Source organism: Colobus angolensis, unplaced genomic scaffold, assembly GCF_000951035.1.
Source record: "Colobus angolensis palliatus isolate OR3802 unplaced genomic scaffold, Cang.pa_1.0 Scaffold65, whole genome shotgun sequence".
NCBI lineage: Eukaryota > Metazoa > Chordata > Mammalia > Primates > Cercopithecidae > Colobus > Colobus angolensis.
Genome location: NW_012120154.1, coordinates 1,636,917 through 1,650,908, shown reverse-complemented (window position 1 = coordinate 1,650,908; position 13,992 = coordinate 1,636,917). Strand labels below are relative to the sequence as shown.

At 51.9% G+C, this 13,992-nt stretch overlaps 1 protein-coding gene across 1 annotated transcript in view; it reads left to right on the top strand.

Annotated features, from left to right (window-relative positions):
- Positions 1-13,992, top strand: part of CACNA1I (calcium channel, voltage-dependent, T type, alpha 1I subunit) — a 119,954-nt gene that overhangs the window by 64,295 nt on the left and 41,667 nt on the right. The window contains exons 5-7 of the mRNA XM_011964322.1: positions 1,981-2,140; positions 8,539-8,854; positions 10,485-10,577. Of these exons, the coding sequence (XP_011819712.1) occupies positions 1,981-2,140; positions 8,539-8,854; positions 10,485-10,577 (569 nt within the window). The remainder of the gene's footprint in view (positions 1-1,980; positions 2,141-8,538; positions 8,855-10,484; positions 10,578-13,992) is intronic.

Sequence of the window (13,992 nt, the reverse complement as noted above, 5' to 3'; positions counted from 1 at the left end):
GAGGGTGGGGAGGGTAAAAAAATGGGTCTTGTTTGTCTTTGGATTCCCCGTGTGCCCAACGCCATGCCTGGCATGCAGCTGGCATTTACCATGTGTTTCATGAATGAATGAATGAATGAATGAATGAATGAATGAATGAATGAATGGTGGGGCACTAGAAAGGCCTGCAGTTGGCCTGCTTGAGTCAGGGGATCCATTTGGATGGATTACCCATCCATTTATTGGGCACCCATTCTATTTTCTCCCTTCCCTCTGCTGCACACGCCTCGCTCCCCTGCTTGGGGGTGTAGGGTGGTGGAGGACTGAGCCCTCACCCTGGCCTGCTCCCGGTGGGATGAAGCCGCCTGCAGGCGAGCCCCACTGTCTTTCCTGAGAGGAGGCTGACCTAGTTTTGTGGAGAGGGAAGATGGGGTGAGCATTAATTATTGATTGGAAATCACTGCACACAGAGTTTGTGATGCAAATTCCAAATAATTATCCTCATTAATAACCACCTCAGGCTCACCCCTGGCATACATAACCATCTGGACAGGGCCACTGTTCTACTTGTCACCATCCTTCCATCTTCCTCTCTCCAATCTTCCACTCCCTCCCCATGACTTATCACATAATTCGTTCGTGAGTAGTCATTGAACACATGTTAGGTGAGCCTGTCTTCTGGGCCAGGACCTGCTGGGTTCTGGGAATACTGAGGTGACTTAGACAAGGGTCCTGCCCCCAGAACCTTATAACCTGGTGGAAGAGATAGGAAAGTAAACAGACAACTATACATTAGGGCTAGAAGAAGATGAGATATTGGTATGGATGGAACCTCCTAGGTTGTGCAGTATACAACATGCACAACTGTACATGGCAGCCTAGGCTAGGTCAGAGGTGCTGAGATCACCCAGAACAGAAGAGAGAAGGATGAACTCTACCTATGATGATGTAAGAGTCTGGAAGCCTTCACAGAAAGAGCATTCACAGGGCCGTGGTGGCTGAATAGGGATTTGCCAGGCAGAAGAGAGAAGCAAGGGTGTTCTGGGAAGAGGGAACAGCAAGGATAAAAGCATGGAGGTGTGAAATCTTATGGTATGTTTAGGGAACTTCAAATAATTTGGCACTGCAAGACATAGACTGTAAATTGAGAGAGATATGAAGCTAGAGAGGTGGGCAGTATGGACTCTACAGGATCTTAGGGGGAGGGTGTGTACTCAAAGGTGCCCCACCAGCTCTTCACCTTCTTTGGAGCCATGGACTCCTGTGTGGGCCTTCTCTGTAGAGCCTATTAGCAGGCCCTTGGCTCTTCTGAAGGTGACTCTGGGGGCTCTGCCTGGTTCCATCATGTAGTTCTGGCTGGTACTGCTGTGTCCTGACATGGTCAAGGGGAACGGTGACTGCCCCAGAGACAAAGGGTATTCAGGACACATTCATTGGGCACGTACTATGACCACTCTCTGCAGGTGTTGGGCATACTAAGGTGAAGCAGCCTCAGTCCCAGGCCACTGGGACAAGGGGGTTGTGAAAAGACACCTAGATTTTGTGTCAAGACACCTGGTCTAAATCTAGACCCTGCTGTTTCTGAGCTGTGTGACCTAGGGCAAGCAGTTTCAGTTCTTTGAGTCTCCAGCTGCCTTCTCTATAAAATAGAAATAATAGTACCAACCTCACAGAGTTGTCATGAAGACTGAAGATCACATTTGTGCAAGTACATGGAAGAGCACTTAGTACATAAAAGGTGTTCCGTAAGTGCTTGCTTGTTCATTCACAATCTAGTGTAAGTGGAGCGGGGCCCTGAGCCATTTCCATGGCTTTTTGGGTGGAGGGGCAGATACAAAGGAGAGGGTGTATCTGGCAGCCACTGAACAGGATGGGAACAACAAGGAGCTCCTGAAAATGCATCCCACTCCCTGTCCCTGTTTCTCTAACCTTGCTGTCACTCTTTCCTCTCCGGGACCTCTGCTTCCTGTCTGACTATTCCTCCACCTTTCCCCCTCCCAGGTATGCGGATCCTGGTGAACCTGCTCCTGGACACGCTGCCCATGCTGGGGAATGTCCTGCTGCTCTGCTTCTTTGTCTTCTTCATCTTTGGCATCATAGGTGTGCAGCTGTGGGCCGGCCTGCTGCGTAACCGCTGCTTCCTGGAGGAGAACTTCACCATGTGAGTTCAGCCCCTGCCATCCATGCAGCTCCAGGGACTCTTACTAAGACACAGTTTTAACCTTCTGGGTCATTGGGAATCAGGACCAATGGGGTAGAAGCAGCAAAAAAAGAGAGGTCAGGAAGGAGGGGAAAGGGAAGTTAAGACACAAGCAGAAGTGATGCCCAGGAGGAAAAAGAAGACAGAAAACCTGAAGAGCAGGCATAGAACTTGGCTCTCCACTCACGGCACATTCATTCCCTTTGGTGGCTGAGTCATCCAGGAAGGCTGAGCTCCCATTCTGCCGCCTGTGTATGAAAGCAGGGGGCGGGACACTCCTCCGAGAGAGGATTCTTGACACACAGATCAAGCTCTGGCTCTTGGAGGAGCTGGGCTTAGTTGTCTGAAAAATGGGACGCCTATAGAACCCGTGCTTCTGTAGTGGTGGGGGACAAGTGTACACACACACATGTACCTACGCGTATGTGTTTGGACATGAATGTACATTCATTTCAGATATGCATGGCATGCACCGACTAAGTGCCAGGCCCCAGGGAGTCAGAAACAGGAGAGAATTTTCATCCATTTTCTCACTCCCCTTTGTTGGGCCTGTGCTCGGGTCTCAGGATGCGGCAGAAGAGGGGATCTCTGCCCTTGAGAAGTGCAGGGCTGGGAGCCGATCCCAAACACCTCTAGCGAGTGCCTTTCAGTCTGTCAATCATAGACCGAGGTGACTGTGGGAGGCGTGGGGATGTGGGGACACTGTACAGGTGAGAGCTAGTTTCTCCCTCTCCGCCTGTCTGGTTGGGGAGAGGGTAGCAGAGCTAGAGGGTAAAAGTTGGGTAGGAACAGGCCCATCCACCCATCGCTGTGGGGGAACAGTAGGGTACTTGGGTAGACCATAGCAGGGGCACCTTGGTGGGTAAGGGCCCCAAGTAGGGGTTCAGGAAGGGGGTCTACACTTGTGCCCATTCCCAGAAGGAACAGGTCCTGAGGCAGGGCCTGGGGCAGTGGGGCTGGGGAGAGGCAGCTGCTTTGAAGTCAGGGTAGTATGAGCTCTGCCCCTCTGTCCCACAGGGCTCTTTCCCTGGATCCTTCTGTGGCCGGCCCCTTCTTATTATGTGGGCTCAGCCCACCCGACGCCTCCTCCTGGAGGCCTTCCCTGGCCCTCCCTCACCACTCCAGCCCCAATTTGGCCATCACACAGCCCTGCTGGGTTTTCTTCCTGACTCATCTCTCTGAAATCATCTCGTGTCGGTTCATCCAAGGTTTCTGGACGCCCCTGGAATGTCAGTTCTCTACCGCAGGGGCACCTGGGGCTTGACTCTTCCCAGGGTCTAGAGCAGGACTTGGCACAGGTGCTGCCAACTAATTGTTGAAGGAATGAATGAGTGAGTGGATGTGTGAGTTCATTTCACCCCCAGAGGCAGGCTGGGAGCGAGGACTGGCTGTTGGAGATTCTGTGTCCCGGTCCCTGATGTCTCCTCCTCTGTGGTCCTCCCAAGGCCTCATGAGACAGCCCCCAGCCCTGTCTTGGATGCAATAGGGGAGTTGGAGGGAGGATGCCGTGGACGTGCTTGGGCCTTGTTAAAGAGTAACCTGATCTGGTCCACCCCCATCCCCACCCCAGGAAGGGAATAATAAATATAAGGAAATGTCACTGGAGAAAGAACGCCCTAAGGGAAGATGCTGGGTGATTGCCATGCCTCCCTCTGAGCTCCTGGCTTCATTCTCTTAGGGCAGGTGGTCGGTGATGAAGAAGAAAGGAGATGAGTAAAGTTCATGCACGTCTGGGTGGGGAGCAAGGCCAGCGTCATTCCAGGTCTGTGACTCCTGTAGAAATAAGGGAGGTTTAGACCTTAACTCACAAGGCTTGTTTAGGACAAGGAGCAGAGAAGTTGGTAACCAGGGTTCACAAAGAGGCAGCAAGGTCTCTTCTGGGTGATCAGAAAGCTGGAATTTGAGAAGATCCTAGCTAGGATCTTGGGGAACCAGGCAGGGTCTTGGGCAGGGGAATTCCTCAAAGTCCTCTTTTTGGGCTCTCCCCAGCCAGGCCTGTTGCCTGGAAGCCTCTAGCTCCTGGCACAGTGGGCCCTGTGAGAGGGGCGGAGCTCAGTAGTCACGGCGGAGAAGGGCCCTTCCTGGAGTGTAACACAAAAAGGTCGGAGTTGGGGCCACAGAAAGCCTCAGCCCAACCTGTCACTATGCAGATGGGGACTGAGGCCTAGATGGGAAGGGACTCACCCAGGGCCGATGGCAAGGCTTCCAGCAAGCATCCAGCCTCTTCCTGGCTGTGTGGGTGTCAGGACACTGTCATTCCACAAACACTCACCGACCCCTTCCAGGGGCCAGGGCCTATGCTGAGCCCTGGGGATGCAGAGACCCTTTATCTTGGCCACTGTCCTCTGTACTGTCTCACTGGGGAGCTGAATGTGTTGAAAATTAGGCCTCCGGGTGCTCTGGGCTTGGCAGAGTGAGGCCTGGAAGCCCAGAGGGGTTACAAGACCAGCCAGGGTGGGGACCAACGGGGCTTCTCGCTTCACAGAGGACCAGCGGGACTTCTTGCTTCTCAGAGGATGTGACCTTGAGCTGAACCTAAAAGGTTCAAGAAAAATGTCTCCAGGCAGGCGGGGGGGACAGGGAGTGGGTGGGGAGGGGATTCCTGATCGAGGCAGCCTCACTGCCGCAGTGTGGTGTGTGGGTTAGGAACCCGAGCCCCAGCCTGGCAGTCAGGGTCAAATCCTGCCTCTCTCACTTGGCAGCACTCCTGGGTGTCTACCCAAAAAAGGGATGGCTTATATACACCCAAAGATGTGTACAAGAATATTTATGAGTCATAAGAGCCAAAAAACCAGGAACAACCCCAAACCATCGGCAGAATGAATAAATAAATGGCAGTGTATTCACTCGGCGAAATACTCACAGACGTGACAAAGAAGGAATTACATTTCGCTCTCTTAATGGCGTCCTTTGATGAATGAAACTCTTAGTTGTAATGAAGTCCAGTTTATCAATCATTTTTTAAGCTTTATTTTTTGTGTCCTATTTAAGAAATCTTTTCTAAAGATTGTGAAAATATTTTCCAGTGCTTTCTTTTAGGAACTTTCTCTTTTTAAAAAATCCTTACATGTAGGTCTGTGGTCCATCTCTAGTTTTATATATAGTTTGTGGTTAGAGTCAAGATTTTATTTATTTATTTATTTATTTATTTATTTATTTTTTGACGGAATCTCACTCTGTCGCCTAGGCTGGAGTGCAGTGGCATGATGTTGGCTCACTGCCACCTCCTCCTCCCAGGTTCAAGTGATTCTCCTGCCTCAGTCTCCTGGTTATCTGGGATTACAGGCGCATGCCACCACGCTATTAAATGGCTAATTTTTGTGTTGTTAGTAGAGATGGGGTTTCGCCATGTTGGCCAAGCTGGTTTCGAACTCCTGACCTTAGGTGATCCACCCACCTTGGCTTCCCAAAGTGTTGGGATTACAGGCATTAGCCACTGCACCCCGTCCCCTTTGGGATCAAGATTTATTGATTTATTTTCAGTGGATAGTCAGTTGTCCCAGGACCAGTGATGGAAAACTCTATGCTTTCTCCAGTGAATTGCAGTGGCGCCTCTGTGAGACTCAGGTGACCATATGTATTTGGGTTGGATGTGTACATTTTGATTATTGATGGATGTGCCAAATTGCCCTCTAAGAAGGTTGTACCAATGTATAGTCCCACAACAGTGTATGTGAGTGTCTGTTTACACTCATTCTTTTCCTGAATATTACCAACCCTGAAATGTTTGCCATTTGGATGGGTGTAAAATGATCTCATTGTTTTTTGTTTGCATTTGGTTATTTTGTTCCATTAGTATTTCTTCCTATATATTGGCCATATTTTATTTCTTCTGTGAATTTTACTGTTCTTGTCTTTTGTCCTTTTTTCCCCCCTAGTGGGTTATTTTTCCTTTTCCTTATTGAGTTGTGGGAGATTTTCATATGCTTTAGACCAACAGTCCCCAACCTTTTTGGCACCAGGGACCAGTTTCATGGAAGATGATTTTTCCATAGACCAGAGTTGGGGGATGGTTTTGGGATGAAACTGTTCCACCTCAGATCATCAGGCATTAGATTCTTTTTTTTTTGAGGCGGAGTCTCGCTCTGTCACCTGGACTGGAGTGCAGTGGCCGGATCTCAGCTCACTGCAAGCTCCGCCTCCTGGGTTTTACGCCATTCTCCTGCCTCAGCCTCCCGAGTAGCTGGGACTACAGGCGCCCGCCACCTCGCCCGGCTAGTTTTTGTATTTTTAGTAGAGACGGGGTTTCACCGTGATAGCCAGGATGGTCTCGATCTCCTGACCTCGTGATCCGCCCGTCTCGGCCTCCCAAAGTGCTGGGATTACAGGCTTGAGCCACCGCGCCCGGCCGGCATTAGATTCTTATAAGGAGTGCACAACCTAGATCCCTTGAGTGTGAAGTTCACAATAGGGTTTGTGCTTCTATGAGAATCTAATGCTACCACTGATCTGACAGAAGGTGGAGCTCAGGCAGTAATACTCTCTCGCCTGACACTCATGTCCTCCTTTGTGGCCCCAGGGGTTGGGGACCTCTGCTTTAGATAGTTACCTTTTATCTTCTTTGTATGTTGCAAATACTTCATCCTATGCAACAGCAAACTATGGCCCGTTTTGGTAAATAAAGATTTATTGAAACAGCTATGCCAACTTGTTTATCTATTTCCTATAACTGTTTGCAGATTACAATGGCAAAGTTGAGTAATTGGGACAGAGGCCAGGTGCTCTGCAGAAAAATATTTGCTAATATTTTTGCCTACGTCTGCTTTATCCCAATTTGTTGCTTGTCTTTTTACTTCGTATATTTTGTCTCAGTGAAATTTTACATTGGTATGTAGTCGATCTGGTCGAACTTTTCCTTTACAAAACTTGGATTTTGTGTCTTACCCAGGAAAGCTATACCTATTTTGAGTTAACAAAAAATATTCCATCTTTTCTTATAATGTTTTGGTGGTGATGTTCATTGCATTTATGCTTTTTAATCCACTGGAAGTTTACTATTTTTAGTTTTACAATTTATCTTAATCTATTATATCCAAATATTATTTTTAATGTGTAATCAGTATAAAAATTAAGAATGAGATAATTTATATATCTAGTTTTGGATACCTGTCTTCAAAAAGTTTATTTTTGTGTATGGTGTGAGGTTGGGATCTAACTAGTATTTCCCAAATAGATAGCAACTGTCCTAACACCACTTACTGATGGGCCCCTCCTTTCTCTGCAGGTCTGAAAAGCCATCTCTGTGATATATTAAGTTCCCCTTTGTACATGGGTTTGTCTTTGTGCTCTATGGCATTCCATTAACCTTTCTGTTCCTGTCACAATGGTACACTGTATTAACAATCGTAGTTGTAGGGTATTTGGCTGTCTTGTAGATCTGGTTTCTGTTTATCTCTCTCCTTTTTAAAACTTGTCTTGACTATTTTCCCATCCAAATAAATCCTAGAGCCATCTGGGCAGGCTCCACAGGCCAAAATGTTGGGATTTTGATTAGGATTGCAGTGAAGCATAGATTAACCCTTCTGGATGGTCAGAGTAGGGATTGTTGTCTGTTTTATAGATGAGGAAATCAAAGTCCAGAGAGGGGCAGCCAGGCTCGGTGGCTCATGCCTGTAATCCCACCACTTTGGGAGGCTGAGGTGGGTGGATCACCTGAGATCAGGAGTTTGAGAACATCCTGACCAATATGGTGAAACCTTGTCTCTACTAAAAATACAAAAATTAGCCAGGTGTGGTGTTATGCACCTATAGTCCCATCTACTCAGGAGGCTGAGACAGAAGAATTGCTTGAACCAGGGAGGCAGAGGTTACAGTGAGCCAAGATCTCACCGCTGCACCCCAGCTTGGGTGACAGAGCGAGACTTGGTCTAAAAAAAACAAAAAAAAAAAGAAACAAAGTCCAGAGAGAGGAAGTGATCCGCCCAGGATCACTTAGATGCAAGTGGGTGGAGCAGATGGATGATTTACCCCTCATCTGCTGGATTGGTAAAAGCCAGTGCTTGTTTATTGAGTATCTGCTCTGTCTGTGTGAACCCAACAGTGTGTGTGGCCTGGGGATGCTGAAATGTCCAGCCTCCCAGGGGAGTTTGGGGCATCTCCCCCAGGAGCTGTAATGAAGGTGTGTGCAAGGCACAGTGAGGCTCCCCAGAGGAGGGGACCACAGTGGGCCAGTGGGGGTTTTCTTGGCCAGAACAGAGGTGGGGAATGGTGACCAAGCAGGGGAACAGCATGTGCCAAGGCCTGAAGCAGTGACAAGGCCTTCTGGGCCGTCCTGCCATGGGTATGGCCTCTCCCTTCCTGATCCTCCTGGCAGTGACCCCTCCCCTTTCCCTCTTTTACCCACCCTCGCCTGTGGACAGACAAGGGGATGTGGCCTTGCCCCCATACTACCAGCCGGAGGAGGACGATGAGATGCCCTTCATCTGCTCCCTGTCGGGGGACAATGGGATCATGGGCTGCCATGAGATCCCCCCACTCAAGGAGCAGGGCCGTGAGTGCTGCCTGTCCAAGGACGACGTCTATGACTTTGGGGCGGGGCGCCAGGACCTCAACGCCAGCGGCCTCTGTGTCAACTGGAACCGTTACTACAACGTGTGCCGCACGGGCAGCGCCAACCCCCACAAGGGTGCCATCAACTTTGACAACATCGGTTACGCTTGGATTGTCATCTTCCAGGTGAGGCTGCTCAGGCCTGGGGCCAACCTGGTCCTAGAGTGGGCAGCTCTGCCTGGTGGGCAGGGCTCTGTGCTAGGCATTTGCCACCCCCTATCTCACTGAAACCTGCCCAGCTTGCTGGCAGAATAGGCATTATCATGCCCATTTTATAGACAGAGAATCTGAGGTTCAAAGAAAGGAAGCAAGCTAATTGACCACAGATGATGTGAGTATTAAATGGCAAAACTAGGATCTTAACCCAGCGCTGGGTGACCCCAAAGCCTGAGCTCTTTGCAGAGCCCCAGGTTGTCTTGGGCCATATGGATCCCAGCAGGGAGGGTTGTTCAGAGAGGAGAGGCAGGATTCAAGCTCTGTTGGAGGGATTCGCTGACCAAGGCCAGGATCATGGGGTAGGAGGACATTCCCGGTGGGGACAGCCTGAGCAAAATTCTGGTGCAGGGAGTGCCAAGTAGCTAATCTGGAGTCAGTAAGAAATGTTTCTCGCCTTGTCACCCAGTGCACATAATACACACACATTCACAAAGCAGCGCTAGCCTCATGGTGTGCAAAGGGCTTGTTGCATGGCCCCACTGCACTGACTGTCTTGTCAGCCTACAGTCTGCAGAGGATGGGCTGGGGTATGTGTAAGGAAGGAACTAGGGCAGTGGACCTTGGGTGTATTGCTTGGCCTCTCTGTGCCTCAGTTTTCTCATCTTTAAAATGGGGTAGTAACAGCCCCCCTCACCTTGGGTGGCTGTTAAGAATAAAGCAGATGGCGCGCTCAGGGCAGCCAGCCCTGTGTGCAGAGAGTGCTGAGTAGAGGTTACCTTTCTGCTGTCTTCGGAAAGAAGAAGAGGCAGGAGCAGACAGGGGGAGCTAAGAATTCCCTGAGGGAGTGGTGGGAGGGCTGAACTCTGCTGCCTCCGCTGCCCTGCGCTGCCTCCGCTGCCCTGTGCTGCCCTGTACTGCCCTCCGCTGCCCTAGGCACTTTGCCCTGGGGAGCGTCAGGATCATTTGTTCAGAGCTGCAGGGTGTGAGGTGACGGCAACAACTGTGTTTTGGAACTGTCTGCCCGGGAGGGTGGGTGGCTGCTCAGGGGGTCCCACTCTGTGCATTTGCCAGAAGCCAGCAAGGACCTAGAGTTTGTCTTTCCCAAGGCTGCTCCATCCCCCAGTCTGGGAAGGAGTCGGGGTGGGGTGGGTGGTGACAGAGTCACACCAGCCTCATCACAGTGCGTACTACCAGGCTCCACCGAGCTGCACCCCAGCCCTGCCAGGTGGGCTCCCCACATACAGAAGAAGCAGCTGAGGCTCAAAGAGGGTGGGTGGCCCAGCTGATAAGCTGGAGCAGGGGCAGGCTCCCTGCTTTTCCAGCCCTCCCGCTGGTGTGGTAGACCGGAAGGACCAAGGTTCAAGTCCTGGCTCCACCCCTTCCTGGCTATGCCACAGTGGGCAAGTGCCTTCCCCTCGCTGAGCCTCAGTTTCCTCACCTGTATAATGTAATGTGCCTTGTCCAGCCCCTGTGAGAGGGACTCGAGGCAGCATGTATGATGCGTTCTGGCACACAGTGGGGCCTCTGTGTGGGGTGCTGCCTGGGCTACGGGCTTTCTGATGGGCCAGCCCTCTCTGTCTCTCTCCTCTGCGCGCGGCAGGTGATCACTCTGGAAGGCTGGGTGGAGATCATGTACTATGTGATGGATGCTCACTCCTTCTACAACTTCATCTACTTCATCCTGCTTATCATAGTAAGTGTCAGGGAACCTGGGCTCCTAGGCGCGCTCAGAACCTAAGGAGGGAGGGTCTTTGGGAATCCCCAGGGAGCCCCTCAGAGTGAGGCGAGCCGGGATGAGGGAGCAGGAGGGGCTATTTCTCAGCACCGCTGGGCAGCAGGTGATTGAAGGGGCTCATCAGGGGTGGCTGTCGGAAGCATCCATCACCTTCAATTGCTGTCATTTCTCATGTCCGGGCACTTACTTCCCCACCGATGCTCTGCTCCTGTTTCTCTGCCTTGTGTCTCTGGGATACACTCTTCGCATGACCTGAGCCCGAGGTGCAGCCTCAGACTGGAAGCTTCAGAAGGGCTTCCAGCTCATGCCTGTTTTCCTGGACAGGCAAGACAAGATGCCTGGAGACTGAGCAGGGTTTGGAGGGAGGTCGCCTGATGGTGATCTGGTGGAACTCCCTGAAATTCTCAGAGGGACTCCCATCTCTTGGGCAGCCCTGCCTTGTTGGGGTAACCTGGAGATGGAGGTGGGCCCACCTGCCTCTTCCTGGCCAGCCCCTCTTGCCTGCACCCCCACACAGTCTCCCCAGGGTGAGCTCATCCACCTCGTCACGCCTGACTGCAGCTTCAGCACAGCACAGTCCCCAAAATGTCAAGGTGATTCACTCCCAGGAGTCGCTGCTGAATCCTGCTGCTGTGAGGCTGGGTTCTCTGGCTTCCTGGTGGTGGGAGAGGGCACACTTGACCCTCCAGGACCGTGCCCCATCCTGGGCTGGCAGGACCTTGACCTGGGGACCCAGGCCAGACCGGCAGGTGACTGGAGACACCTGCTGTTGTCTAAGCTCCAGTGCTTTCTTGGGGAGGCTGGAGCCTTGGACCTATAGGAGATGCCTCAGATAAAAGGAGAGGGGCCAGATATTCAGCATTGCCATCCATGGCCTTGCATATTCATTCACTAGAACATTCAGGAAGCCCACACTGCACCAGGCCCTGAGCCAAGTGCTAGGAACAGAGCAGTGAGTAAGGCCCAGCCCCTGTCCTCAAGGAGCTCACAGTCTCGTGAGAAGATGGGCTGACAGCAGTCAGTGACCATACAGCATCTTAGGCGCCATGATAGAAGGGAGCCCAGAGAAGGCTCCCAATCCAGCCTGGAGGAGGGATGGGGAGGTGGGAGGCTTCTTGGAGGAGGTGATGCCAGAATTGAGCCTTAAAGACTCAGGAGGTCAGCAGGGAAAGAGCCTCTTGGGCAGGGGTGGCTCACAGAGCCCCTGAAGCTGGTCGGGATACTGCAGTGTGGGAGCCACAAGCCACTGAGGTTGCAGGAGGAGACTCCGGTTCCCAGGACGGGCTGGAGGATGCTCCATCTGCTCTTGCTGTGGGGTTCAGGGTAGCTAAGGGTGCGGATGGGGTAAAGCGCAGTGCTCCCCAAGCTCATTGTGAAATGGGGGACAGTGAAAGCACCTTACTCCTGGGCTCTCAGGAGGATTAGGTGAGACAGAGCCTGAAGCCTGCATGCCCTTGGCACACAGTGAGTGCTCAGTACATGTGCTCTGCTACTATTGTGGCTGCTGCTGTTGGGTCTCAGGTGGCCCTGTCACAGGACAAGGAGTGCTGGCGAGAGGCTGAAAGGACTGAGTTTTTCCAGGTGCTGGGAGGGGTTCACAAAGCAAAGTCAGGACAAATGCACTTCTATGTCACCTGCAGGGTCACCTGCCGTGAGGACCCTGAACCCCAGAAAGGTCAGGGGTACTTGGCCTTCAAGCCCAGGCTCTAGTACTCCTTTAAATTTTTATTTTATTTTTATTTTATTTTAGAGACAAGGTCTGGCTCTGTCGCCCAGGCTGGAGTGCTATGTTACAATCATAGCTCACTGCAGCCTTGATCTCCTGGGCTCAAGTGATCGTCCCCACTCAGCCTCCTGAGTAGCTGGGACTATGGGCACGCACCACCATGCCTGGCTAATTTTTAAATTTGTTTTTGAGACAGGGTCTTGCTATGTTTCTTAGGCTGGTCTCAAACTCCTGGACTCAAGTGATCCTCCTGCCTTGGCTTCCCAAAGCACTGGGATTACAGGCGTGAGCCACGGCCCCGGGCCCCCAGTGCTCTTTCTTTCTTTCTTGTCTTTTTTTTTTTTTTTTTTTTTTTTTTTCTTTCTTTCTTTCTTTTTTTTTTTTTTTTTTTTTTTTTTTGATACAGTCTTGCTCTTTCACCCAGGCTGGAGTGCAATGGCCTGATCTTGGCTCACTGCAACCTCTGCCTTCTGGGTTCAAGTGATTCTCCTACCTCAGCTTCCTGAGTAGCTGGGATTACAGGCACACACCACCACGCCCGGCTAATTTTTGTATTTTTAGTAGAGATGAGGTTTCACCATGTTGGCCAGGCTGGTCTCGAACTCCTGACTTCAAGTGAATCACCCACTTTGGCCTCCCAAAGTGTTGGGATTACAAGCATGAGCCACCGCACCTGGCCTCCTTCTGACTTGAAAAGTTCTTGGCTCATCAGGTCTGAGTCTTCTATTTTACAGATGGGGAAGTGGAGGCCGGGAGGGGATGGAGGCCTGCCTGGGTCACCCAGGGCAGCAGCTGCAGAGGCAGAGGTGGGTAGGAGCCTGACAAATGTGTGGTCCCAGAGGGCAGGGCCCAGCCCTCTCTTCCTGCGACTCTCACACAGGCATGGTGCAGGGCAGCTCCCCAGGAAGTGCTTGTGGACGAGGTGACTGAGACAAGGATGGGAGGCCATCTTCTTACCCGATAGGCAGGGGATTTTCCCAGAGTCCTCTGGGCCAGTAACCCTCCCAGACCCTAGCTCCTCAATCATTGTTGATGAGGCTGCAGCCGGGGAGAGCCTCCTGGCAGGCACCTCCGAGGGGGATGAAAGATACCTGCTTTGGCTGGCTGGCAGCCAAGTTCACTCCCAGGCTCAGCAAATGCTGGGAGGGGGCTGTGCTCTGAAAGCCTGGAAACTGGAGGGGAGCCTCACTCCTGGAGCCATCAGGCCACGAGGAGATGGGATCCCCAGTGCCAACCACGGCAGCCTCTCCCCCTCCATTTCCTGTAAGCACAAATAAAGCCACGTGGAAACCCCAAGGGGCCTTCTCTTTTCTCGTCTGGGGTCCCAGCTGAGGCCAGATTCTGGCCAGAGAGAAGGCAGGGCTGGGCAAGGACTCAGGGCCTGGGAAACCCGAAACGGGCTGTGGCCTCCCTCCCTGGGCTCAGTGCAGATGTCCCAGGCAGATGGGGGCCAGGCCAGGGCCTAGGGGTGTGAGGGGAGCTGGGCTTTGAAGCAGATCCCAGTCGGGCCTGGGGAGCTGCCTAGGCCGTCGCCTTCTCCTGGAGCGAGGCCTCAGTGATCTTTTCCTGTCCCCATCTGTGTCTGTGCCTGTGTCTCTCTGGGACCCTCCACCTCTCCTGCCTCTTTCCCTATCTCCACTCATCCCC